The sequence below is a fragment of the Cryptotermes secundus genome, unplaced genomic scaffold (genome assembly GCF_002891405.2).
Source record: "Cryptotermes secundus unplaced genomic scaffold, Csec_1.0 scaffold126, whole genome shotgun sequence".
In the NCBI taxonomy this organism is placed as follows: Eukaryota; Metazoa; Arthropoda; class Insecta; order Blattodea; family Kalotermitidae; genus Cryptotermes; species Cryptotermes secundus.
Window position 1 is genome coordinate 113,715 of NW_019718617.1, and position 27,934 is coordinate 141,648.

The 27,934-nt window shown below is 37.6% G+C and overlaps 1 protein-coding gene across 3 annotated transcripts in view; it reads right to left on the reverse strand.

Moving 5' to 3' along the window:
• Positions 1-13,975: 13,975 nt before the first annotated feature.
• The window catches only part of LOC111861460 (ATP-binding cassette sub-family B member 6, mitochondrial), an 81,896-nt gene continuing 67,937 nt past the window's right edge, over positions 13,976-27,934 (reverse strand). For all 3 annotated transcript variants that reach the window (XM_023846087.2, XM_023846072.2, XM_023846080.2), the window contains 7 exons: positions 27,725-27,900; positions 25,529-25,734; positions 24,822-25,029; positions 23,215-23,393; positions 21,910-22,024; positions 19,114-19,376; positions 13,976-14,371 (listed from right to left, as the gene is read on the reverse strand). In XM_023846087.2, coding sequence (XP_023701855.1) covers positions 14,239-14,371; positions 19,114-19,376; positions 21,910-22,024; positions 23,215-23,393; positions 24,822-25,029; positions 25,529-25,734; positions 27,725-27,900 — 1,280 coding nt within the window. In that variant the 3' untranslated portion in view covers positions 13,976-14,238. The remainder of the gene's footprint in view (positions 14,372-19,113; positions 19,377-21,909; positions 22,025-23,214; positions 23,394-24,821; positions 25,030-25,528; positions 25,735-27,724; positions 27,901-27,934) is intronic.

Genomic DNA, 27,934 nt, shown 5'->3' on the forward strand with positions numbered 1-27,934 from the left:
CAGCCCCAGATGATAGGTGAGGGTGATTGTGGAGCAATTGGTGGAATGAAGATTGGCAGGCAAACCGAAGTACTCGGAGAAAACCTGCCCCAGGGCCATTTTGTCCACCACAAATCCCACTTGACCAGACCCAGGATCGAACCTGGGCCACTGTGGTGGGAAGCCAGCGACTAACTGCTTGAGCTATGGCGCGGCCAAACCCTCTTATAATGAAATCCAAAGGTACCAGAACATTTTTACATTCCAGACAGCTTTCTATTCAAGACAAGTATTTACTACTAGATTAAAGAAATGTATGCCACATTTCCTCAAGCGTCATATAGAATTACACTAAATGTCACAATTTACACAAATAATCACACATCTACCTGATGACAGCTCTGTGTCACTGAAATATGTCAAAGTTTTGCAATTACCTGTGAAATTGCATTTTAAGACTATTTCATATACATAATGTCCAATTTATCTTGATGACTTGAAATAACTGTTTTATTTAGCATGAAACATTAAAATGTTTCTGAAGAAGTTGCTCATTTTGAGGGGAACACATGTTACTGTATACAATTTGTTTGTAAAATTTGTTGTTGATGAAATATGAAGGTCACTTGACAATCTTGTAAATAGTACTCTGTACTTTTTTTACTTAACAAATTTGAAGCTATTATCACAAAGTACCATTCTGATTATGACACAAAAATATGCAAGGGATTTTAAAGATCTGAAATATCAACCTGAATGAATAACTTGATATTTTGCACAAACAAAGGACTTACCAAATGATGCTCAGTCATTGACTATCAAAGATAATGCAGGGTTGTAATCACTGGATGAATGACTGCCTTGATCGTTCAGTTACTTGTGGATCCCTGGCAGCACAATCATCAATAATATATTGCCACAATTTTCCAGTTTTATTGGAACATCCTGGAACACAAAGCTCTGTAGCTTTCCCCATAAAAGAATAAAAAATATAGGATATCATTTGTGATCTTGATATCTCACTAATAAGAAATATTACAAACTGTACATGGTATAATGTATGCCCCTTCAAAGCAAATATATACTTTCCAGTGTTACAGAGCTGCACATGTTTTTAATTTTTTTCCTTTCCTTTTTTTACTCATTTACTTTCACTTTTCCAGCTGTTTTAAAGCACTGTACATTTATTTTCTCAATAGTTTGGCTTCATTGTTTCCTATTTATAATAAGATTTTTTCTTACCAGATATATTTCAAGAAGTACAATGCAAAAACAGAATCATATGAATGGAAATCAATATATATCTAAGCACACAAATTTCTGTTAAATGCTAATGTTTCCATTACTATTTTTGTGTTACGTATTTCAACATATGGGAAGTGTCTTCACGTTAGGCTGCACTCTGAATACAATTTTCTGAAAATTCCAGTTTTTGTTTAAAGTTCTGATTTAGGTAGACTTTTCAGTACAATATATATGAAAAACTAATTATTCTGTCACTGACTTCACCCTGAAAATTCAGATTGCATTATCTCCGAAACATTAGGAAACCAGCCTGTCACAATATGGTTTGAACATCCAGAATGTAGGTCCATGACTAAGGAGGTTCATACATTCTAACAATTAGCCAAGACACTACACCCTAACATTCATCTCTTTCTGGCAAGTTTTTCCATCACAACAGTTATTTAATTAGTTTATTGCTACAATTACCAGTTTCTTGTCAAGAAAAAGAAAAGTGGCATATTCACAGGCAGTTCTTGAACTTGTCATATCAGGTTTCACTTCTGGAGAAGGTTCCATTGAGTTGAAACAACATAAAGGAGGTTTCATTTTAACATAGAAACAATGCTAAAATGAAGGGTTACATTCCTGACCTAAAGAAAAATATATAACTTTTTAATAAATATGAATACAAATGAAATATTTAATAAACTCATGTGTGCACACACATACACACACACACACACAGTTTATAATAATCTTCCAGCTTTCATTTGTACTAAATATCTTCAATTAAGGAGAATTGTTGTCCAGTATTTCCAAATGTAAAGAAACTTTGTCATCTGGATAATGAAAAACTTTCTCAGATTTTGTGTCATTCCTTTAAGAAAGCTTTTTGGAGAGTTGGGGCCATATGATAGCTTTTTGAGGCATGCATCCTGGAAAGTCTGTTCAATTGCTCTCTTCTTCTCTTTGTGAACATCCTTATAGCAAGCATGGGCAACAGATCCCTTGCTCCTAATCTGTGTCATGCCTTAAGGAAATGTTTAACAACCATTAGGATTACAGTAGGAAAGACAGAAATTGGTGACTTACACAAGTTCAGATAAAAGTTGAACTTATTTCAATCACGAACTGCCTGTACATTCTTACTGAGGTTACTGCTTTAAAATCAGTAGTAGGAAATCATAGACCATTTATTTAGTGATAAGTATTATATATCATCGTTTTTCAACCAGTGGTTCACAGACTGTTGCCAGTGTGAAGTCCATAACTTTCTTGTTTTCATTAAACTATACTACACTGATAAATATTACTGTTTTAGAACCAACAATTCTTTTTCATTTATAATTTCCTTTATTCACTATATGGTTTGTGTTAAATGTTTTTCCCCCCTTTGGTGTTTAGTTTTGTGAATGGCCAAGTACTTAGGAGAGGTGGAGACATGTTACAAACTCCATATGAAAGATGAATTCCATATACCCTGGTACAGAGTTTCCAATTGTGAATGTTCAGGTTTGTGACTATGACATCTCTTCAGTTTTATATCAAAACATAAGGGGCATTTATTTTCATAATGTAAATAAACATATTTAGAAATGACAGTACTAATTATGCATGTACACTGTTATTTATACTGTACAATATGAGACAGAGAGTTAAACTCCAGTGATGTGTAATTTTTATAATGTAAATAAGCATATTTAGATTTTATAGTAATAATTAAGAATTCTGGGAAGAACTAATCACCTACTTTCCTTTGATATGATATGGCCTGCATAGAAAATGATATGTCCAACAATTCTTCTATTTTTGCATATGTATTCATTGCAGCAGTAATGTTGTTACCAAATCGTTGCCTAGCAATAATAGGGGATTATACATAGACAGACAGACACACAGACTGAGAGGAGGGATTTATAAAGTATGCTATTGAGATGGGTTCAGGTGCCATGACATACATACCAAGTATAAATAAAGATTGGTTCAGGCATTCAGAAGTTTATTGGGGGCAGGACATTCACAGACACAGACGGTACGGTGATCTCATAAGCATACTTAAATTTTTTTTTTCAAAATAAGGAAAACAGGCTAAAAATGTAAACCAGTATTTATACTGTATAATGTGAGGAAGAGAGGATACCTCACTGCTCTCCTAGATCAGTGATTGTGACACTTGCCTAGTACAAAGATCACTGCAGCAGGGTACACAAACCCTCCAAACTGCTATCTTGCTCACTTTCATCCTGAACTTAGTGTGAATAATTACTCTATGTCTGACAGGACACTAATGTATTAGTCTATGTTGCATTTAATGTGGCCTGCAATAAATGTAAAAGCCATCTCCCATGCTTTACAGAGTGCAACATAATATGGCATTTAAATAGGTTTTCGACCAGAAAAGACTTCATTTGAGGTGTGCAGCAAAGCATTAACATCTAGTTCTGTCTCATATTGAATCTCATAATTAAGAAATGAACAAGCATGGATAAAACCCAAAACTAGCAAAAATGAAAGAAGCTCTCTAAGTATGAGTATAAACAATGAAATAAAATATGAGGTTGTGAAGGCAGTGACTACCAGGAGTATTATCTTCAGGGATGTGATGCTGTATAGTCTGGTAGAAGTTACAGACATTCCTACAAAACATCTGGAAAGTTCTACCAGACTACACAGCACTGCTTATGCCAGAAGACGGTACTCTTCACTACAACAGAAGTTGGTTAAATGTAAGATAGTGGCACAAACATGTGTCCAATATGGACGATACCATAATTATTTTGATAGATTAAAAAATATTGATGCTGAATGAACAGCCATTAAGGAAACAAAAGGAGACAAAGTGAAAAAGATATAAAAGAGAATATGAAAAAAGTTAACACAGATACAAGACAAAAGCTTAATGGACAAGTAAGGAGGCTTTTATATGGGATAAACAACCTCAGCTGTATTGGGTTCTTAACTGGTTAACATATTATAATTTCTTGGCCAAACACAGATAACTAACTAATGCTTCGGTTTATTATCACAAAGTCTGCTGCTAACTGCCATTCTCTGCTATCAGTTAGCAGCACTTCCCCTCTTTACTCAATATTGCTTAGGGGATGATCACTGCATTTGTCTCTGGTTCAGTTGTTGTGTTCTCAATGCTCCCTTGGTGACAGGTGTCTAAGCTTTGAGCATTACTCAAGATAAGACTAAATCTCCAAAATAAATATTAAATAACAATAAATAACACCAAAAGAATAAAGCATAATAATTACCATAACAATAACATAATAATTTGACCATTAATCTCCAACATTTGCAAACAATAAGAATATTACAAAACTCTGTGCATATGCTAACCCATTATTGCAATCGAACAGAAACATAAATGGGGCAATGGAAGCCTAAACACATACAAACAAACCCCAGCAAAAAAGAAACCCTCATCATGTTTTCAAACTCAGATCAGTCAAAAATGTGGCATACAAACCCCAGCAAGCCTAGCTGCAATGTGTCTCGCACTCAAAGGCCAGATGAGAACAGAAACAGAATTCCACCACCTAACTTGGTAGCCTTTGGCAAATGAAAGACAAACTTTCAGCTGCACGTTCTTTGACAGAGGGCCTTTACATTGTCAACAAGTGGAGGAAAGAGAAAATCACATGACTCATGGGATTATGCAATATTAGGAAGCAATGGCATAGATACCTTGGGGGGGGGGGGATGGAGGAAAGGATACCAGACTGAACTAGCAACTCTTCGAGCCATCCAGCTCAGTAAACACATTACTGCAGCAATGAATCGATGCGCAACAATGGAGGTACTGTTGGAAATGGGGTGTTTCTGTGTGATCCATGCCAAGGAGTTATAAGGAGGCCAATTGGGACGACTAAGTCAGTTCTGTATGGGGGTCTGTGAAAAGAGGACTTGAGCAGGAGGCAGAGTAACAGCCATTGTTGGAGCTGTTACCAGGAAAAGTCTAGTAACAGAATGAGAACACTAGAGTCTGTGCTCTACTGAACAGTAATGTGTATAAATAGCAAGAGTGTTATAGTTATTTGTAGTTACGACCTGTAAGTGGTCAATAAATCTATTCACCAATCCAAATCCTATCTTTAGTCACACATACTACGTGACAATACATTTCCCATAGCTGTTACACTATTGCACCTCAATCCATACAAGAAGTTTCAGAACTTCATCACCGCAAACTCTTGCCTTGAATCCCATCTGAAATCATCTTCTCCTTCTTCAAGAATGTTTATGTTATACGCTCCTTACAAAATATCAATATGCCATGATATGTGAGGTTACCTTGTCTGTGAATATTAAGATTATGGTCTTCTGGAATGTTATTCCATGTAGTTTGATGGAAAGGTACCAGAATGTTTAGGAACATCCTGCCTTGATCTTCAATGCATGAAATGTGGCAGCAGGTACCTCCAAAATGTTGGGACCTATGTACCAAATTACATGGTGTCATATTCCAGCAGACTGTATGTTCAAATTCCTGCATGTAATTTAGTAAAGTGTATTTTATTTTCTAATTGAATATATTCATATATATATATATACATACATATAAACCTCTAAATTCAAGAAGAAGGAAATTTCATTTAACTATTATTCAGAATAAGAGATTTAAGTAATATCGGAAAACTAATGCTGATTGTTCCGTAATCTTCATGAATGTTCAGAAGACCTCTGTTGGTTGATCGCTGATATACAAGTTAGGAAACGTGTGGACAGTGTAGGAATTCTGGTTTGTTTTGAAGACTGTAAAACACATGGAAAAAATGTACTGGGCATGAAATGTGAGCCATTCTCCTCTGCAAACTTTATGTCAGAGCATATATCACTGTATTAAATAATTAACTAGTCATGCTCAAGATACAAATAGGTTTTCATGTAAAGTGTCTGTTATTTCTGTCCAATTTTAACTAAAATTGGAATGTGTCAACAATGTTAGTAAAACTTGCCCGTATCAAATTTAATTAAAATTCACTCAGTGGCTCCTCAGTTGTTTCACGCATACAGATGGGCAGACAGATGTATGAATGTTTCTGTTTTAATAGGTGTTCTGTACAGTTACGAACATATCTAAGAGAACCCCAAAAATTAGAATGAAACTTGATAACACCCTAAATCTCAATCTTTCATATTTTTTGGGAATATACAGTTGCTGGTGACCTGAACTGCCCTAGGCCTTCAAGATGTAAAAGAGATGAAAGATGGCAAACATTTACACAGTAAAGGAGCATAATGAAAATTTAGTGCGAGGTGATGTAAACATAGTTAAGGTTTTTCATTTTCAGATGCATTTCATATTCACACAGAACATACCAACAATAATAATACAGAAATAGACACCAGTGATGCTTGATAATAACTTCTTTCTAAATAAAGGAAACAGGAATAATTTTACAATACTGTAACCAGTCATCTATGACTCTTTCACTCACACTACGTTTTTCTAGATAATTTTCCATGGAAATGTGAGCTGAGGCAAGGCAAAGCCCTCATGAACTTCTTACATCCTAAGTAACTTCTCTTTGAATTTTGAAAGACCTCCTTATGCCACACAAAATGTGAACAAATCAGAAACCTGTCAAACTGCTTTTATGACATGCAAACGAATTAGAAATTCATGACATTACTTTTTTTATATTAAGGTGTAAAACGTTGGTGGGGCTCAATAGCTCAGACTATGCACTGTTGAATGCTAGGGTGATTAGTAAATAATGAATGGGAAAGGATGAGAAACAGAGCAGTCATGCTTTAATTTAAGGACTATCCTAGCATTTGTCCTGAGGGACTGAGGAAAGCCCTGAAAAACCTCAGGATAGTTGATGTCCTAGCCAGGGTTTGAAATGGGCACCTCCCAAAAATGTCAGAAGTATTACCACTTGAGCCAATTTCTTTGGTATATATTATCTGTGAAAAATTAACATGGAACATTACAGCTAATGCCCACTGTAGGCACACTCCATGGAAGCCCTGGCTTCCATGGTTAATCTGGCACTAGAAGATTCTGATTCAAGGGGGAGGGGGGAGTAAATGGGTCATTCAATTAAAATTTCTGATCTTGTATATTTTTAAATGCACTATCAATTATCCTTTAAAAGTAAATAAGTTACTTGTAACAGTAACAATATTTTATAAAAGCACTTATTCAACAGACAATTATATGATGGTTAATAAAGAATATATTATGCCATTTTCCTAGCTCTGGTGGTTCATTTGCTATCAATATGAAACTTAAATGTTTTTGCATGGTCATGTTGCTATTTTACATTCAACAAAAGAACTATGTTAACAAATGTTGCATATTTTTCCTAGATCTATTACCCTATATCATATCAAAACCCCAAAGCAAGCAGCACTAATGTTGTCCCTACCACTTACATTTGTATATCAACACTGTCATTACTATTAATTGTATGAAACTGGCAGGTAACCTCCAATAGCATAATGTCTAAACAAAGTTTCATGAAAATCAGTCAACTGGTTGTAAAGTTTAGAATGACAGACACAAACACAGCATTGTGATCCCATAAGCCTACTTATTTCCTACATAAAGGAAACTATGCTAACAATGGTACCTTGTGCAAGCATAATCTAGTGCGCTGAGCATGTGGTATTTCTGAAAAATAGTGAAGTAAATGTATTCTTTTTCAAAACATTATCACTGTCTCTTAATTGAAATTTTGAACCTGCACTTTTGAATGTATGAAGCCATATGAAAGAAGTACACCAACCTAGCTGCAGAGATTTGCAGTGTGACTGTGAGTAAGCAATGTTGTCACTGTGCTTAATTAATTAAGCATGACACCATGAGGATGTATAGGAGGGTGGAGGCATAGCTCCACCATTCTTGACCTCAGCAATAGATGAAGGTGAGTGGTCAGTTCCATGCCCTGGCCACTTAAGCTCAAGGGAAAGTTCCCCTAGAACCCACAAGATAGAAGGCCAGGTGTGCCCAGAGCTGGTCTGAATGATGCGTAGTAGAGAAAAATTTCTTGCTGCGAACCGAACCCCAGCCATCCAGTTTGCAGCCCATCACTATACTGACTGAGCTATCCCAGCTCTGAAATCTTGTTAAACACCAAAAAATGTTTTAAACAAGGTGTACAAAGGTAAAAAACTGGTGTGATAAAAATCTGCTTCTAAAACATGTTTGAGGATATTTTTGCATGTTATATTTAAGTATATCTTTTTATTCAGCACCTTCTCATATACATTTTTCTTGGACAACAACAAGGAGAAGGAATACTGTAGTCCATTTCACTATACAGTGAAATCCCCATTATGAGTTTATTGCTTTAAATCTTTTCAGAATTTAATGTTTAATTTCTGTGATGCTAGCCAAACTGTCATATTTCCTCCACTTAAGATTTCATTGAGTTTATTATTCAACAAGTACTGGATATACAAGACTGTGGTTTATTTAACATCTCCTTCAGTAGCTCAGGCTATGTAACATCAAATGGTAGGATGAATAATAAGTGAAATGGAAAGGGTGCTGAAGAAAGCAGTCATGGTCAAGTGAGACAGACCTTTAACCAAATTTCATTTAGTCTTGGTACAGAGGTGTAGTAGCATCACTGAAGACTTGCAAGTCTGTTAATGACCCTGTCAGCCATACTGCTATCAAAAGATAGATGCGAGATTGCCTACACACTCTGACTGTACTTCAATTTCAGATGTTTAATTATTGGTGGTACTTAACAGACTTTAGCAATAATGGTATACATTACAAGATGCATACAGATGAAAAAGAAGGAATTTCTTAGCATGCTTTTAATAAACACAGATTTTGATTGGGTATAGGACTGTACTGCTAAACAAAATGTTATAATGAATTTTTGGCCTTAAGCCCAATCCTGGCATTCACCTGGAGGGACTGAGGAACACCACAAAAACCTCAACCAGGATAGTCAGTGTCTAGGCCAAAATTCTAACCAGGCACCTCCAAAATAAGGTAAAGTTGTCCCTCTACTTAACTAATTAAGCACTACACCATTAAGATGTATAGGGGAGTGGATGTATAGATCCACATTTTCTTAACCTCAGCACTAGTTGGAGGTGCGTGATCAGATTCACGCCCCAGCTGCTTTACCCCGGAGAAAGATCCCAGGATACCCATTGGATAGGAGGTTGGGTGGACCGCAGAGCCAGTATGGATGACATGGAGAAGAGAAAAATTCTTGAGCACTAGGTCATCCAGCCCATAGCTAGTCACTATATGGACTACGCTATCCCAGCTTTTCCCTCCCCAATAAGAGTCACAAATGTTACTGCCTGAACCAACATTCTCTGTTCGTACAACATGAGGCTTCATAAGTCACATTCTTTACTAACAACATTCTGAATAAATTAAGACTAAGACAGTTGTGACTAGCAGCACACATTGCAAAAGTGAAAAACGCATGCAGTTATGGTTTGGAAACCTCATAGGAAGACGCCATTTAAGAGACATAGCTGTAGGCCTAGAAGGTAGGTTAACATTAACATGGCTCTCAGGGGAATGTGTGAAGTTGAAGAGTGGACTGAGCTGGATCAAGATGGGGCCAAATACTGAGATTTTGTGAATATGGTGATAAAACTGCTTCCATAAAATTATGGAACTTCTTGGCCAACTAAGACAACCACCAACATTCCAAGAAAGATTTTGTACAGGCAATTAATGTTCAAATATGTTACCCTTAGAAAAATATTAAGTGAGGATTTTACTAGAGCAAGATGCAAGTTACCCTCTAAGTATATCTAGTTTATTTCCTTTTGTTGATTACATGTTGTTAAAACACCAACATATTTCAGTCATACAACACCATCTTTAGGGGATGTACCACATTAAAGCAAAACAAAAAATTAAGGACTTAAAATATCCAAGTCATAAATTTCATATATAAAAGACCAAACCTAATATTACGTTAAAATCCATATATATATTGTAACATGCTATCTTACAGTCATCGCTGCGCAACAGCTACAATAGGGAGTTAACAGCAAACAATGAGTCTTCACGGTTACAATGAATACACTGGGAGTTCCCACAGCGACAAAAGTGATAACAGTGGGCCGTTGTCTGGGAATGCCTGGGACAACAAACATGTTTCCTAGGAGATGAAAGGAAACGAATTGTTCGAAGCACTGCATGACAACAGAAGGTTCATTGCGTAGCAACAGCCGAGGTTGACTTGAACATTTTAGGAACCCGTGTGGAGGCAGGGCCGAATACCTCCACCGTGACCCTGCGAGTCGTAGGAGGCAACGAAAAGGGAAGTCTCAAATTTGAGACAGTAAATTACGGTAGCAAGTCAGACCCAAGAAAGACTGCGCTGGCAAGGGCCAACATCATATACAAAAGACAGATCCATCCTCTTGTCAGAGAGGGCACCTCACAAAAACAAGACCATAACTGTCAAACAGTACTAAACATCAACACCAAGACTTATGGACTGACTGACCATCAGTCACAATGTGACTTGGACTTGGAAGACACCAGTCAATTGAAATGTAGTGGCCGCCAGAGTAACAGTGAAGTTTCAGCATCCAGAAGTCAGTCAATTGCAAGAAGAACTGAACACATGACTAGATGATTTTATGTGTGATAATCAGTGATAGTGGTGATAACTGAGAAGGCATTGTGTATTGGGAGTGTGTAATTCAGTGACGCTTGTATAGCTCCAGTGTTATACTGTAAATAAGAGAAGACTACTGAAGACAGAGTGAAGAGATTAGTGTGTAGGGTTTGTAAATTGTGTAAACCCACATCAGTGTTATTATTAATTGTAGCTACGACTAGTAGGTTGTTAATAAAACCAACTAGCAATCAGAAGGGCGTCCACAGTAGCCAAAACACGTGACAATACATACATATATATATAGGCCACTGTTATTGTAATTCGGTTGATTTTGGTGCATTGTGCTATGCTAAGTTACTGTCTCATACTAGCTTTTTAAGTGTCATAAGGGTGTAGCTCTGCTGTTTCAATATGGTTCTTGGTAGGTGAACCACATCAAAACAAGAGAGCTGCACCACTCTGACACCTAAAACATGAGTATAAGACAGACACAACATAGCACTAGATATACTTAGATAATAATTTGTATCTTGTTCTAATTAGGCAGTATGCCAGAAATATTAACTTCATCAATACAGGGGATTTTACTGTTGTAGGAACTGAGGGAACCTATGACTATTTCTAAAATAATAAAGCAAAATGTACATACAGGATAAATAAATTACATTACAAAGTGGTTAACATATTTAGTATTGGGAGCTGCCATTCAAGTGTGTGAACTGTCTCAGCACCAAAGACAGTTCTTAGTGTCTCAGCTAAATCACTGCAATATCATATCATTTGCCCAATAAATGTCATCCAACTTCTATGAAAACTTCACAGACCAAGTGCAGGTTCTGATGAATTAGAAAATGTTTTGCTTTTTTTAAATACAGTTGAAAAAGTATTTTGATAAAAAACACTTGTATGTTTGTTTAACAATGACTGCAATTAATCTATTCAAACCATCAAAATTCATGGTTGAGTGCTGAAACTGTCCTGTTTTGTGCTTAGGAAGTCCCAGGTTCAGTTCTTAGATTGAAGGCCACTTATCCTGAATGGTTATCTTTGTCATTTCATGCAGAACTTCCAGCCAATCCTGGAGAACTTCCCTAAGATCACACCCATTTTCATATCCGTCCCAATTCATTAAACTCCATGGCTTGTAGTCCACAAGTGAACTATACTGACCGAGCATTAGGGGTGCCTAGCCCAGTGCTAGGCAGGTGTGTCCATAACTTTTGAAACCCAATGGAAATATGTTGCTTTTAGAATCTGGGTAAATGGCGAAAAGAAGGGTTTGTGAGTAGACTCAAAACCACATTACCACATCCTAAATTGTCAAAAATCTCTGCTAGGAAATCACCACTCATCCTCAGCATGCCTGATAAACTGAAATGTTTAAATACTGGCCTTCTTCCAGGGATTTTGTTACCAACAGAAAAGTCAATAATGTCAACCTTTGGAACCTCAAAGGCAGAGCTCCTGGGCAGAGATGTTATGTACCTTTCTGAAAGGAGGCTCAGAAGGTGAGTCAGTAATGTAATATTCATGGCTTCATTATTTACATGATAATACCTCATGGGGCTGCTCCTCCTTGAACTGGTAACATACCCTTAGGATGGGAAAGTGGAGGCTGGGAAAGCACCTTGCTGGAGCAGCTACACTTTCAAAGCCTTAACAGCACTATGAGAAGGGACAGGTTGCCAGAAATGAAGAAAAGAAGGCTGTGTGTTTTCCTGAGTCAAGAGGGGGATTACTTGAGGAAATGAAAGTGGTGTAGAGAAGATGTTACTTAGTTCTTCTCCTTAAGTATTTTTAAAGTGAGTTAACTTCTGAGGAAGCTTGTTTGATTTGAAGAGGGGCTGTTGTCTGAAGATGAGTTCTGCAGTGTGAATTAGATTCTCCATGATAAATAAACAAACTCTGTTGAACTGTCCTATATGGCAGTATGCAATTTAATTAGTTGGAAATGGTGAAGTACCCTTCCCCTATAGCCTCAGTTTCACTCGCTCAATCATAAAACCTCACCCTTTTGGTGTCACTGCAGTCCTGAGCCCTCATAACTCAGCCTGACCTAGTTTCAAATCCTCACTCCTAACCCTAACTCCAATAAACCAGGGAATCGCAGGCTAATCATTGCAGCTGCTGAAAACCTACCACTGACGTAAGAACATGGCTAAGTTTGACTAGGCACAGCAGGTAATGTGTAAGTGTGGAAGCAGGTGAAATGGAGAGTTCAGAACACCTTGCCTGGTCCTCTAAGCAAGGTGTTCTGTTACAGTAATTAGAATTTGGAAGAGACTGTCAAGGGGAAGGAGATCAATATCTCAAGAGATGGTCAGCAGGAAGGGGACTCTGTGAAGGAGAGTCTAAGAAAAGTTACAATCATGATATTTTAGAAATTTAAGCAACAGTCTGTAGAATATTTTTTCATACATTACTATACAGTACTTTCAGTGTCAAAGACTATGTGGCATCAGATGGTACGACAACAATGCATGACGATAAATTGGAAAAGATTTGGAAGACCATGGGGTGGCATAAATGAAGTACTACCTTAGCATTTGCCTGGAGAGACTAAGTGAAACCATGAGAACCTCAATTAGGGTAGCCAATGTCAGATTAGAACATCCTGAATACAAGGCTAGAACATTACCACTAGACCAACTTGTTCAGAGTCTCGAGTTTTAGAGAAGTCAGTAACTGTAAAAAGTTTAATAATGAAAAGGGAAGTTTCTCACTGAAAGAATAATCAGATAAGTGCTATGTATTTGTAACCAAGTGTCTGTACTTATGTTGGTGCCCTTCAGCGGTTACATAAAAGATGAGTGAATCCTACATTTTGGAGTCTCATCAAACCATCATTTTCAAGGTGATATGGTGATCCCATATTATCCTTGGCCCTATCACAACTGGGTAGCCAAAAACACTGCTACAATATCCATCCACCATCATTTACTGATTCTCTCTGTACAATGTGGATTTCTTGCCTCAGGTATCATAACACACGGTACTTATCCCTGAGATCCATGAGAAATTCCCTCAATCCAGTCTGGAACACTGATAATTGATCCACCATCAATACACTGTCAAGACCCTCTTAACCCCTAAAAAGAAGAAGTCATCAGCCTCTAACCAGAGAGATGGATATCATTATGGCACAGAGTAGGGGACAACTGTAATAAACTAAAAGAAAAGAAGGAATTTAGACCATGAATAGTAACTTCTAACATAAATTTATCTCTGTTCAATGCACATGGCCACAAATTTCCAGTATGATACAGCGTTTAGTTATCAGTATTTCAACCTTTTCCCTCTTTATAAAAGAATAATACTTGTCACATGTTGGATGACAGCTTCTGGAGATATGAATGTTTAAAACTATTGATAAAATCAGGCAGGATGGTAGGCTGCAAGACCAGCCTGACCAATGCCCAGGTGGTATTAATGTGTTAAAACTGATATTCAAATGTCTAACTCATGCATTACTATCTCTTCTCTCCTTGCTGTTCGTGTCGTCAGTTTCTTGTATTTCTGACATGTCACCTGCTTTCAGCTGCTGCTCCCACATAGCTGCATACACATTGCCCAGTGCAATTAAATCTTCATGTCTGCAAAATAACCATAATGTTACATTTTAAAGGTCTCAAATAAGTAATTACACTAATAATATAACAAGAACTGAAAATTGTACTCCAATTTGGAGTAGCACATATTTTCTAAATACAATCTTTGCAATATTCTGTATCTCTTTAGCAAAGATATTAATTTATTGCATACCATTGGATTACATTAGTTACCAACATATTCTTTTAACAACCCAACATATTTCAACCCCTATAGGGTCATCATCAGTGGTACATCTTACTATTTCCGTAGCATAGTTATTAAAGGTTTTACATTATTATTCTTCTGGTCATTATTTTCTGATATTTAAAAATATTTAAAACTGACAAAATTATACACAGTAATATCCTTTATTTTTAGATGTCCTAGCAATCTGAGTCGAAAGGCCAAAGGCTCATTTTATTCATAGACCGGACTCCCATACTATTATACAGAGGATCGGTTACAAAATATTCACAGGACTCTCACAGGGGACTGTTAAGGTACTGGATGATCCTGAAGTTCAGCGCCAGGCAGAACCCGTGACAGATACTGTGTCTTCCAACTTGGACTCTGAGGAGGAAGGGGATGAGATACTCAGCCCCCTGCATGACCAAAGTAAAACGGATCAGGGGACCTCTTCGCCCGGAACCCAATCCAAGGGCAGGGAGGGACATAAGATTGAAATTGACCCCTCCCCAATTGAAGAAATCACGAAACAAAAACATCTTTAATACATACATACACATAATACATATAAACTCATACAACACACACACGCACAACACATACAAACAAAATGAAATTTCTTCAGATTAACCTACACCACAGCAAATTTGCCTCGGCAACTCTGTACCAGCAACTAGCTGAGGGTAAGGCAGATATAGCACTTATTCAGGAAACTTGGATATACAAGGGTCAAATAAAGGGCTTAATTAACACAGGGGGAACAGTTTACTCTGCTGTACCCAGTAATAATGCAAGATCCTGTGTTTATATCAGGAAACATGTTAATGCCTTGCCTTTGTTAGAGCTCTGTTATAGGGATACAACAGCAGTAAGAATAATATACCCGTATCAAGGAGGCAGCAAGGAGCTCATTGTTGCTTCAGTCTACCTTCCATATGACTCAGATGAACCTCCACCAACTAAGGAAATGAGGGACATCATAGACTAGTGCTTTAGCAGGAAGAAGCAACTCATCATTGGGTGTGATGCCAATGCGCACATCTTGTGGGGAGCATCGGCACTAACCCAAGGGGATGAAGCCTTACAGAATTTCTGGTGAGTTTGAACTGAATATTCTAACTCATGGTAACGAACCAACCTTTCTGGTCTGCAATAGGAAGGAGGTTATTGACTTGACACTAGGGACAGATAAAATAGAAAACCTAGTAAGCAATTGGCATGTATCTGATGAGCCGTCCCTATTGGATCACAGATATATATGCTTTAAAATAGGCAACATTACAGTAGATTAAGCTACTTATAGGAATCCTAAGAGAACCACTTGGGAGTCTTATAAACACGACCTAAAAGTAAATCTAATATAATCTAATGGGTCATAAATCCAAGAACACACAGGCTTATATTCCTAGAACTCAAGGCTCAGACCTACATTTCAATATTTTAAGCTCCAGTACATTACCACTCTGCTGTGTTTATTATAGAAGCGCTAAAAGGACATCAGAAACTATACAAAATATTAAAAATGAGCTAATATTTTACCACGGGCAGTTAAGAGTGGGACACTTTGGGACACCAAAGTATGACAACATGCCATTAGTCTAAAATTCGAGTTTTGAGTCACAAGTCTGAAAATTTGAAGCATAAAATAAATGGATTCTAGTTTAAATGTTTAAAAAAAATTAAACCAATACTATCAGGATATCATCAAATAAAGCATATTACTGCAGACACTTTGTATTAATTGTAAATATGTTTAAATCTTCTAAAATAAAGACCATAAGAGTAACAATATAAAACCTTTAAAACCGGCTGCTGCCACTGCCACCGCCATCACTTCATGGATGAGGAGAATTTTCTGTTCTGGCCTTTAGTATTGTTACATCTGCTCCCACCTTCTTCTTGGTCTTCTACTGTTTCATTTATCACATAAGACCTCTATGAGATGAGACCAGACCTTTAATAACTATACTAGAGAATTCACAACATATACCCTTGATGATGACTCTATAGGGGTTGAAACATTTTACGTTATTGAAAAATGTATTACGTTGGTAACCGTTGTAATCGGATGGTTGTATGCTCACTACTGTGGTCACTTAAAAAGTAATGCACACTTCACTTTTATTCCATAAATAATAATTTCTTTAATGAAGTAAAGTTAGTCACTCAGCATAATAACCATTCTGCCTTATGACTTGTATACCTGACAGCAGGCCCTCAGTACTGATATATCCAATAGCTTTGGTCACATCTCAGTGCTTCTGAAACATGTTCCATATAATGCTTCCTTCAAATTGGAAACAAATCAGAGTTCAGTGCACTCACGTCAGGAACGCAGGAAGGTGGAAAACCACACTTCCCATTCTTCTCACCCATACTTTCCCATAAGGCCTACAACAGTGCAGCCTTGCACCCTCATGCAAGGTGAGAATGCTGGCCACAACCATGTCAGGTTTTGTGGTGTCAATTTTCGGATGGAAACAGAAGCTACTGAAGTGTGTGTCCCATGAGCTATTTCCTCAAGTCATGCATTAACCTTCTTCAAGACACCTATTAATGATAACCGCAAACGAGTCATTACTGTTGAGTCTGCTGCTTCCTGTACTGCCTGTGGTGCATCAGCATTGTGCGCAAAAGCATGACGACTAATAGTACTTCACAGACTTATTGCAATTCAATGTGGACTTAAGATGGGATCCTGATACATAAAGTTTCAATTCTGACATGCAAGTACAGTGCATTATGCGCCATCTGATATGAGACAGTTTCATCACCCAATATGGAACACAATTACATGGCCAGCTAAAACAGAAGGGCAAACAAATACACCAGTGGCGCCACTTACATGTTCCACTCTTGCTTGATGTCAATATCAGAAAAATTTCAGAATCTTACTGCTGGCAAATGGACCTTGTGCCTTACTTTTGAAATAATCCTTGTATTATTATAAGCATGTACATATCTCCTGTTGCAAACCAACAACATTACAGATAGCACACTGTAAGGTCAGAAACCTAGATACTGCAGTGTAAAAATGTATCTTCTGTTTTGTACTCCTACAGAAAAACCATCATAAACTCATTACTGCACTGTGCATGCTACTGAATAGATATGCTATCTCTGTCTCTCCCAGTAATTACTAAAGCTGGTTATTTAACAACAGTCAGTATTGTGATTATAAAGTGTCATATGATATGATATTGAATGTGGAGCAGTTGCTGAAATGATTACTGGCAAGGGAAGCCAAAGTACTTAGAAAAATACCACCGCAATGTTACTTTGTCCACTGCAACATAATTTGGCCTGGCAACAAACCCAGGCTGCCATGATGGGAAGCCAATGACTAGTTCCCTGAGCTAAGGAACAGACATTCCCACTAATGGTGACAAATTCAAAAGAATGTATGAGTTTGGTGATAAGCATTACTTGATAACAGAAATGTTCTTTCTCTCAAGATGCACAGCTCAATTGATCACAGAACATCACCTTTCAAATGAGTGGGGAGCATTCTGATGTATTACCTTCCATAATATTATATTTCAGCATCCTGTTGCATTGAAGTATCACTCGTAGCCTTCTTCCGTCTATAATGTTTTGGTACATTGGGCCATCTTCAGGCAACACATTATTAAAGAATCCATTGCACTGTGCACTTTGTCAATAGTACTCTTAAAGCACAGTGTTGCTGTTATTATTAATTTTGGTTTTATGTGACGTTTGTTCTTCGTATCTTATTGCAGCCATTCTGTGCCCAATTGGGCCTGCCGCTCCCTTGGTCCTGTGTTTCACATGAAACACAGGACCAATGAAGCGGCATAAACATGGAGTGTATGTATATTTTAAACATTTTAATGAACATTTTAGTGAATTAAATGTCGATTAGTGTCATCCAAATCTATACTGATACTGTTACATTATAGACGGAAGAAGACGTCAAGTTAATGACCTTTCATTGAATGAATCTCAATCACTGCTATGCTGTTACACTACACAATATGATGTAGCCCAACTTCAGGTAGCTCTGTGATCCACAAAACCTGGCACATGTGGAAATTACTATTTTCCGAACTCTAACATTTACCATTCACACACTGCAAGAATCTGATACAATGTCACACACACCATAATAAAAAATGACATAACTGGGGCAGACAAAACTGCAAAAGAAGTTCATTCTGAAGCATCAGTTTAACCAACATAATCAGATGGAATAATTCAGTCAGAAAAGTGACTACCTACAGACTGGGTAAATGGGATTCAGTGCCTGGAAGGAGCAGAAATTGTTTGCCTCAAAGCGAGAACAGTCTTCTACACAATAGGTACAAACAGGCCTTTGCCCTGGAAGTCAAGTAGCTACAGTGTGAAGCTGATCATACAGTGCATCAGGTTAAGAATGAATGGAGCTTTACCTCCATTCCACTAATGTCATGGTTGTGGCACAAGACAAATTGTATCTCTTCACCTTTCATCTCAACAACAATCACAACAACAACAACAACAACAACAACAACAAAACTGTATGCTGATTCCCTACATGATTATGGAACAGATTCCTCACCTGCCTCGCTCCACAATCTCACCCTCCACAAGTACAAGTATCTCATCAGCATGGATCACAGTAGACAGTCGATGTGCAACCACAATGGTGGTCCTGTTGGTGCAAACTCTGTTCAGAGCTGCTTGAATATTCCTCTCTGTCTGTGTGTCCAACGCACTTGTAGCCTCATCCAGCAATACAATAGCAGGAGACTTTAGCAGTGTGCGAGCAATAGCCACACGCTGTTTCTCTCCCCCACTCAATTTCAATCCTCGCTCTCCCACCTATTAACAATAAGAATTCTAAGACATTAATAGCATGGTACACAATCTTTGTTGAAAAGTTGATCGTTCCTCAGCTGATACATAAATACTTTTTTTTTAGGGAACTTGAAAGTTTCTTACTGTGTTTACAAGAGCTGACATCTGGGCCCTAGCCTAAATCAGTTGAATCCAGTTCATATTCTCACATCCTACTTCTCTCAGGTTCATTCTATTATCCTCGTACATACACTTAAGTCTCCCAAGCGGTCTCTTCCCTTGGCACTTTTTGCTTAACATTTTGTATTTTATGTGTCATACCCATTTCATTCTTCTACATTGGCCATACACCGTGTGGCAGTTAAGTTCCTGAACTGACACTATTACAGTAATACTGTAATACAGTAATGGAACTAGTTCGAGTGAACGTTTATTTATATGATGTGCAAGTTTCAACTTTTTGGTTAATGTATTTTAATTTCATATTTTTACTGAAATGTTTGAAATGTTGAAAAGTGCATACAGTGAAAAATGTTTATCAAGAACAAGTGTGTTTGAATGGCACAAAAGGTTCAAAGAAGGGTGAGAGTCATTACAAGACAATTAACAGAAAGGCCAAAGTTGATTATATTTTTTTATGCTTAAGGTATCATTTATCATGAACTTGTGCTGGAAAAGTAGACTGTCAACAGTAAATTTTATAAAGAGGTGATTAAAAGACTGATCACTGAGTTCATCACATTAGGCCTGAGTTTTGGGAAAGTAGGCCCTGGTATCTTCTGCATGAAAATGCAGTGGCACATTCTTCAGGCGTTGTCTCTGAGGTTTCTGGCAAAACAAGGTCTCCCCATGTTATCCCATCCACCCTACTCCCCTGATTTAGCACTGGCTGACTTTCTATTTTATTTCCTAAATTAAAAAATGTGATCAAAGGGACAAGATTCAAGGCTGTTTCAGCAATCCAACAGACTGTGATGACAGAACTGAAGGTGATACAGGAAGAAGCATTTTCTTGGGCATTCAATTCATTGCATGAGCAATGTAAACATTGTGCAGAAGTGAGCAGGGACTATATTGAGTGACTGTGTCAATAAATATTTTTTATCTTTTTTTGTCATATTTTATGGCCAAAGTTCAGGAACTTAATTATCACTCTATGTATTAATAATATTAGGTTAATAGTGCAGATTATAAAGCTTCTCACTATGTAATTCTCTCCATTATTATACTACACCTTCTTTCTTATGTCCAAATATTCCCCAAAACACTCTTTCTCATACACCCTCAACCTCTGTCATTCTCTTGCAGGAACAGACAAAAATTTTAAGTACAATTCTCAAACTTCAGGTAATATAAATATCAGAATAATTCTAAACATTTTAAATAGGTATAATCATCTAGGGAAATTCCATGTCTTTAAATATTTGTATTTTCAAAAGGACAGAACTGCCAGGTTTGTTCAGGTTCTAACAGGACCCATTTCCTTCAAATGTTCATTACAGTTTTCTCTGTATTTCTCAATTTCATTACCTAAATGAAGAAAGTTTAATTTCAGTGGCAGTTGAACCTCTAGGGAATGAGTATACAAAAATCAATGCTTTTGGTCTTCGAAGTTAGATGGGCAATTGATGGGTTAGTAACTTATCCATGCAGAAAAAAAAATGCTTCATTCATCAGCTTCAAAGAAATATTCCAAAAAGTTCTGGGCTTGAGACCAGAAATATTTTGTGTGCATGCCTGCAAACTTGCTGCCCTACACTGTAGTCTCCAGCCTACACTACCTAGCAGATCCTCAGTCCATCCCATCATTGTCACCACGAAGCCAAGTATGCACCCCAAAAATAGATTCCTTCTTAATTGCTAATATGAAAAGAGACCATAACTGATAGGATTTTTATTTTTTCATTGGCACTACAGCCCCAGTGGGCCTAGGCCTACCTCCATGAACTTCTCCGTTCACTTCGGTTTTTCTAGATCTTACACATACGGTATGACTCCTTGGGCGGGTGATCAGCTCGTCACAAGGCCTCTACCTGTAAACGAACACAGAAAAACGCACACACACAAACTAAACATCCATGCCCTGAGTGGGATTCGAACCCATGATCCCGGTTTCCAAGCAAGCGAAGACAGTGCATGCCTTAGACTGCTCGGCTACCGTGACCAGCAATTGATAGAATTAGTAAAAATTATTTTGAAATACATGAGTAACACACAGTATGTATCTAAAAATTACGATCTTAAAATTGACATCAGCACTTCAAAATAAGGTCATTTTGTTGGATTTAGGTTTTCTCACAGTAGTGCCTATGAGCAGTATGGTCTTCTGGGTTATAAAGCCCTCTACTTCAGAGAACGCCTGGCATTTCAGATGAACACATCACCTCTATCTTCAGGAGTGAACAGTACGCCAAACATGAAACCAGAAGCAGCAGGTGGCAGCTAAGCAATCAGAAGACCATACTCTTCAAGACCATTTTGAATTTTCTGTGTTCTTTACTGCTCATCCATTCCCTCTCTTCTATTAGACCAGGTAATCAGAAGCACATATACATACTTTGGTTTCGTAAGCATCAACGAAGGTTAAAATTCTGTCATGAATGTCAGCATGTTTTGCAGCAGTTACAATGTCACCGTCAGGTGCAGAGATCCTGCCATATTGGATGTTGTACCTGAAACATAACGCTCATATTAGCCACACGTTCGAAATAAGAACAAATGATACATGAGCTGCCCAATTTATTATACCAATGAGACCAGATGATACTTAGCTGATCAAGGAATTCCCTACTGATACAAAGTTCTTCACCAGCATCACAAAAGCCTATCACAGAAACCTTATTTTAAGTCAGCTTAATCTTTATTTCTTTCCCTATTCTTCTTCTCTTTCCTTATTCTCCTCTGTCTTTCCTTCCTTTCATTTTCACTTTTTCACCAATCACTGAAATACTCTGTACATATTTTGTTGAAAATCATACTCAGTCTCTCTCATTTGTTATAAAAATGTTCCTTCTAAGATACACTGCATGAAACACAATACAGAATCAAATTAAAAAGAAGGAAATAAATATTCAGGCATGCCAAATTACATTACATGTCAGTTTCTCTGTTTCCACATTAAACAGTTTCACTCTACATTTCAGGAACCAGAGAATTCTTCCAATAAAAACATGTATCTGTTTAATCCAGGTTCTATTCTAGACAAGCTTAGTTAGTTATTTTTAGAGAGGGTGGGTTTCCCCATGCACCACGACCAGTTTGATCTATTGTGCTTCCCTCTATAATATTCTACCAGTCTCTATATCCTACCGGTACTGGTGCTTACCATCAGTCCCGCCCAGCCAGCGAGACCGGCTCTACTAGCTGAGAGGTATCTATAATGCTTCCCCCATCTACCAGAGGTATTAGAGACTGCTGTTGGGCGGGAAACGTCGGTAATTTTGGCTCAGTGACGTCCTTTGGAGATATGAGGTTCTTTTACGTGCCGTAAAGCTACGACACGGGACCCACGGCTTAAAGTCCCTCCCAGAGGACTTGTTCCCTGAATTTTTCCACCCTTAAAAATTCAACGACCTCCGCCGGGTATTTGAACCCGCGTACTACGAGTCATGAGGTGGGAACATTACCTCTAGACTACGGAGGCCGCTTTCCAGACAAGCTTTATTGTACTGCCAATTTTTTCATTCAATCTATGCATAGGTCTCATTTATGGTTTATCATCCAAAAATTTGTAAACATTTGGGTTAAAGGACAGCAGACAATTTCTTGACCAGCTGAGTAACTGTGAAAAATTTGCACTAAGAGTTAGGAAGTAACTTTACAATCTGATAAATTAAAAAAAGTCATGGTACTATAAACTCACTTGATAGAGTTATTGAAAAGTACAGTATCCTGTGGTACTACACCAATTGCTCGTCGTAATGATGCTTGTTGCACTGTCTTGATATTCTGGCCATCAATAACAATAGAGCCTGAGTCTACATCATAAAACCGAAAGAGAAGCCGAATGACTGTGCTTTTACCACTTCCTGATGGACCCACCTAAAACAGAACATAAATACTTTAATAAACATAACCTACAGCAGTGCTTATTAACTGACGTGTTCCACTGGTGGGACTTGCTGGATGGCTGGGTGGGATGTAAGTTGAAAACAAGAGTTTCCAAATATATTAAAATGTATATACTTGTGAAAAAATACTACACAGAGAACCTTTTACTATGATGGGACTAAGAATTTCTGACAAAATGACTAGTTGAATGCAAGTTGCAAAAGGCTGAGAATCACACTCTACAGGCTTTTGTTACCATATATGCAACCCCCAACATTTTTATGACAAAAATCTTTCAAGAAGCAAATTGAAAGATGATATTTGTAGTAGATCTTAGGGAAATAGGTCCTAAAGATATGAACTTGAGTACGCGGGCTCAGAAATGAGTCCAATGGCAGATTTTGGTACTGGTTGTATTGAAATTTTGGATTTTGTTACCACAGAACCAATTACTTACACTGCCTTTTACACCACTGATGTGTTGAATTGCTTCAGTTACAAGCAGTAATAAATCACTTACTAAATTTATTAAATGTAATAATAAGTATAAAATTTTCAAATTATGTCTTCTGTTGTGTGTTTTGCAACACTGATTTAATTCTGAAACTTTCAGGACATGTGATCACAGTTTCAGTTATTTCTCGCTTCTAAATCTATTTTCATGATAGAAGCGATTCCATGAGAAGTTGATTAACAACCAGCTAACTGGGAAATTATATGTTATAACAGAAACTGAAGGTTCATCGCTGTGATCATGGAAACCCACCAGTGGACCTTACTCTGAACCAGTCCAATCCAATTCACACCTTCAGCTCCTGTTTCTCTTATTCACCCAAATGGTCTCCTATATTTCAAACTAAAATGTTGTATCTATTTCTGGTTTTACAGTGCAGGATCAGGTCATGCCCATTTTATCCTTTTTCATTTAACATTATTGCCTTGAAGTGTGCAACTTCACCACATAATGTTCTCCATTCTGCCATACTTCACACCCTCAGGTTCAAATATTCTACTCAGAAACTTATTCTCAGGCTTCCTTAATGTCTAATTTTATTTTTTTCCGAAAGAAAAGAACAAAGGCCCAAACTTCACAAACATAAAAATGGAAATATCAAAGGGAGCAAATGAAATAACAGGTAAGATTACACCTTTTATACATTAATCTTCAGGTTGTATAAAAGGAGACGGGATGACAAAATATTCTGAAGCAGATTGTAGCATGTACTTGTATTTTCAAAATTCAATATGCTCTTAACTGCAGCAAAATATTGTTTTTAATTTGCATATGTGATGCCCCGTTTCCTACAGTAAACATTAATTCAAATGATGATGCAATGAATGAAGCCCATTATGGAACAGTTATATTAACTTATGCTACCCGGCATGTAATGTACGTGCTGATAAGTAAGGCAGACTCACCAGTGCCACGGTCTTGCCTGCTGGCACAGTGAAGCTGATATTCTTCAGAACAATTCTCTCTGGAATGTATCCAAAGCTGACATTATGGAACTCAACAACGCCTCGTTTCACCATCAGAGGGCCAGCTCCTGGTGCATCTATTACTTCCTGCTGTTCACGCATCAAGTCAAACATGTTTTCCATATCAACAAAATTCTTCTGGATTGCTCTGAAATTATAAATATACCAAGAGACCATAGACCAACAAGTTTTCAAGTAAATGACTGATTATTAGGTTACATAACTATGCTGTTTCAATTGCAGAAGTTATATAGCATGAAATGAGATGATCATGATGATTGGTTATGGGATCAGGATTTGTAATGAGTGAGACCACCTGAAAACTTGCCCTATGACTTTCTTCTCTTGGATTTTCTTTAACAATTTCAGGGATGGGATTATCCGATAATGATCAACAAGTTCATCTTTGTAAGATTTGAGGCTTTCACGGCGGTGACTATGAAGAAAGCNCATCTTTGTATACTTGTATACTAACTGCTTGAGAATTCCCTGAAGTTTTCTTTACCTTTTTACCTTACCTTATACTCACGATGGTTATAAACACGTAATTTTACCCTTTGCCACTGATATATAAGCACGGAACTTAGTAGATTTGTCTTGCTGCTTATTTCTTACTCAACTTTCAGTTCAACATCAATACCTCTTACCTGTAAAATGTGCCAAACCAGTTAAGTGGAACATACAACTGAATAATGTATGATGCAAAAAGGACATAGTCTCCAACTGTGAGACCCTGGTGTGTCACAACCATATGAACACATAGCAATGACCCTGTGAGAAGCCCTCCACATACTATCACATTCTGCACGGTGTTCAAAATGTTCTGTGTCACAATTGACTTCCATTCTTCTGTCTGTAACAGGGACAATATTTGACATAAACATAATGGGAGAATCTGCAATAGGACTGAGAAGTCAGCATATCACTAATGTAAAACTAACAACTGAAGGGTTTGGTGCAAAATGAATATAGCGTATGAAAAATTTCTACTTACGAGTTTTACCTAGCAACCCATAGTAGATATTTTGTTACAGAATCTATATCAATCTAGTCACATATAGCATCTGGGAATGCAATTTTGAAACAAGCACTGATAAATTATTCACTTCTTAGATTTGTTTAGAAAAACATTGGAAACCATATACTGGCTTCATCATGTCCACACATATGTCCAGCCATCTGAATGTAAGACAGCCCATGCTGACTGATTTCAATAAAACACAGCACAGCTGACCTACATTAAATTTTGTCAAGCCAATCTGATTTTGATTTAGTCTGGATAATTTTAAAGGTCTCTTTACTTAAGGACCTCAGTGAATTTTCACGTGTATCTTCCAAGCCTTTTTTTTATAACACATATGTATTAGCACATACATTTCATTCATTTTAAAAGTCATTTTACTCAAGAGCCTAACTGAATTTCTATCTATGGAGTGATTAAAAGTCCTACGGCCAGACTTTAGGCAATGACCAGGATATCATTTGAAAAGAAAATGAATACAAACAGCTGTTCAGTTCACATCATTTCAGAGTTGCAGGATTTCAAATTTATATTCTTCTTCCTTGTAACGTTCACGTGATGAGTCCTCACAATACCACAAGACAGATCTCATTCCTATTCAAAATGGTCTGAAACACAGATATTCTTTATCACCATAACTTTTCAAACTTGCTTTGGAATACGCGATCCAGAAGGACACAGGAAAGGGTGATAATGAATACAACATGCCACCTTTTGGTCTATGCTGCTGAAATTAATTTACTAGTGGAAAATCTAAATACCATAACAAAAATCACAGAAGCCCTATGAGGAGGAGTGCATACAGGGTTCTGGTAGGAAAACATGAAGGAAAGAGATCTAGACAGAGATTTGAGGGTAACATTGAAATGAATGGAAGGGGGTGAACTGGAAAAGTCTGGCTAGGAATGGACCTGCTGCAGGTTCGTGTGAACTTGATGACAAGCTTTTGATTTCCATAGAATGCTGCAGATTTCTGGATTAGCTGAGAATAACTCTGATCCACTTAGTTAATTAGTTAATTAGTTGTTTGGTTGGTTGGTTATGAGAAATCTTTTTTCCTCAAAAATGTGTTACATTTATATTGTTAACTGTTTGCCCATTGCATTTAAACTCTATGTATTGTGTTATTAAACCAGTGTTTCTGGGTATTTTATATGATGCTTCGGTACAGTCTACCATGTGAGAAGAGGCAGCGCTCTTTTTTAATTTCACTGCGTTGTGCTATAGTAGGAGGAGCAAAAGGTTAATGAACTTTGCAACAATCAACACCAAGGATGTATGCAAGTGGCCTCCATAGTCTAGGGGTAACGTTCCCACCTCATGACTCGAGGTATGCGGGTTCAAACCTGGCAGAGGTCGTGGAATTTTTAAGGGCGGAAAAATTCAGGGAACAAGTCCTCCGAGAGGGACTTTAAGCCGTGGGTCCCATGTCGTAGATTTACGGCATGTAAAAGATCCTCATGTCTCTAGGAGACCACTGAGCAAAATTAGGTAAAAAGTTTCCCACCCAAGTAGTTTCCAATGCCTCTGGTAGATGGTGGAAGTATCAGGTACCATTTGCCAGTAGAGGGGCCAAACTCGCTGGCTGAGTGGGGCTGATAGCAAGCACCAGTACCGGTAGGGTATGGCGACTGGTAGAATATCAAAGGGGGACGTACAATAGATCAACAACTGGTCGTGGTGCATGGGGAAACCCACCCCTTCCAATAATGAATGAATGAAGGATGTATGCAAAAGTATAAACATAAAATTCCAAAATTATATATACAGGCAAGACAGGTTTTCCAACATAGAAGTGATCATTGTTATGCAAAAATGTCACCTGAAAGCTAAGGATGGCTTCACGATAGCTGTCCACCTCATAGTCTTCAGCACCATAGTATTTGACAGTTTCAAAGTTAAGCAGTGAGTCTACAGAACGTGCTCTTTGGGCATTGTCTGCTAGGTTCATACGACGCTGGAACTTTGTTCGCCACTCAGTCACCAAGATTGTAGCCGCTACAACAGGAAAGTATCACTGACTTAATTTTGT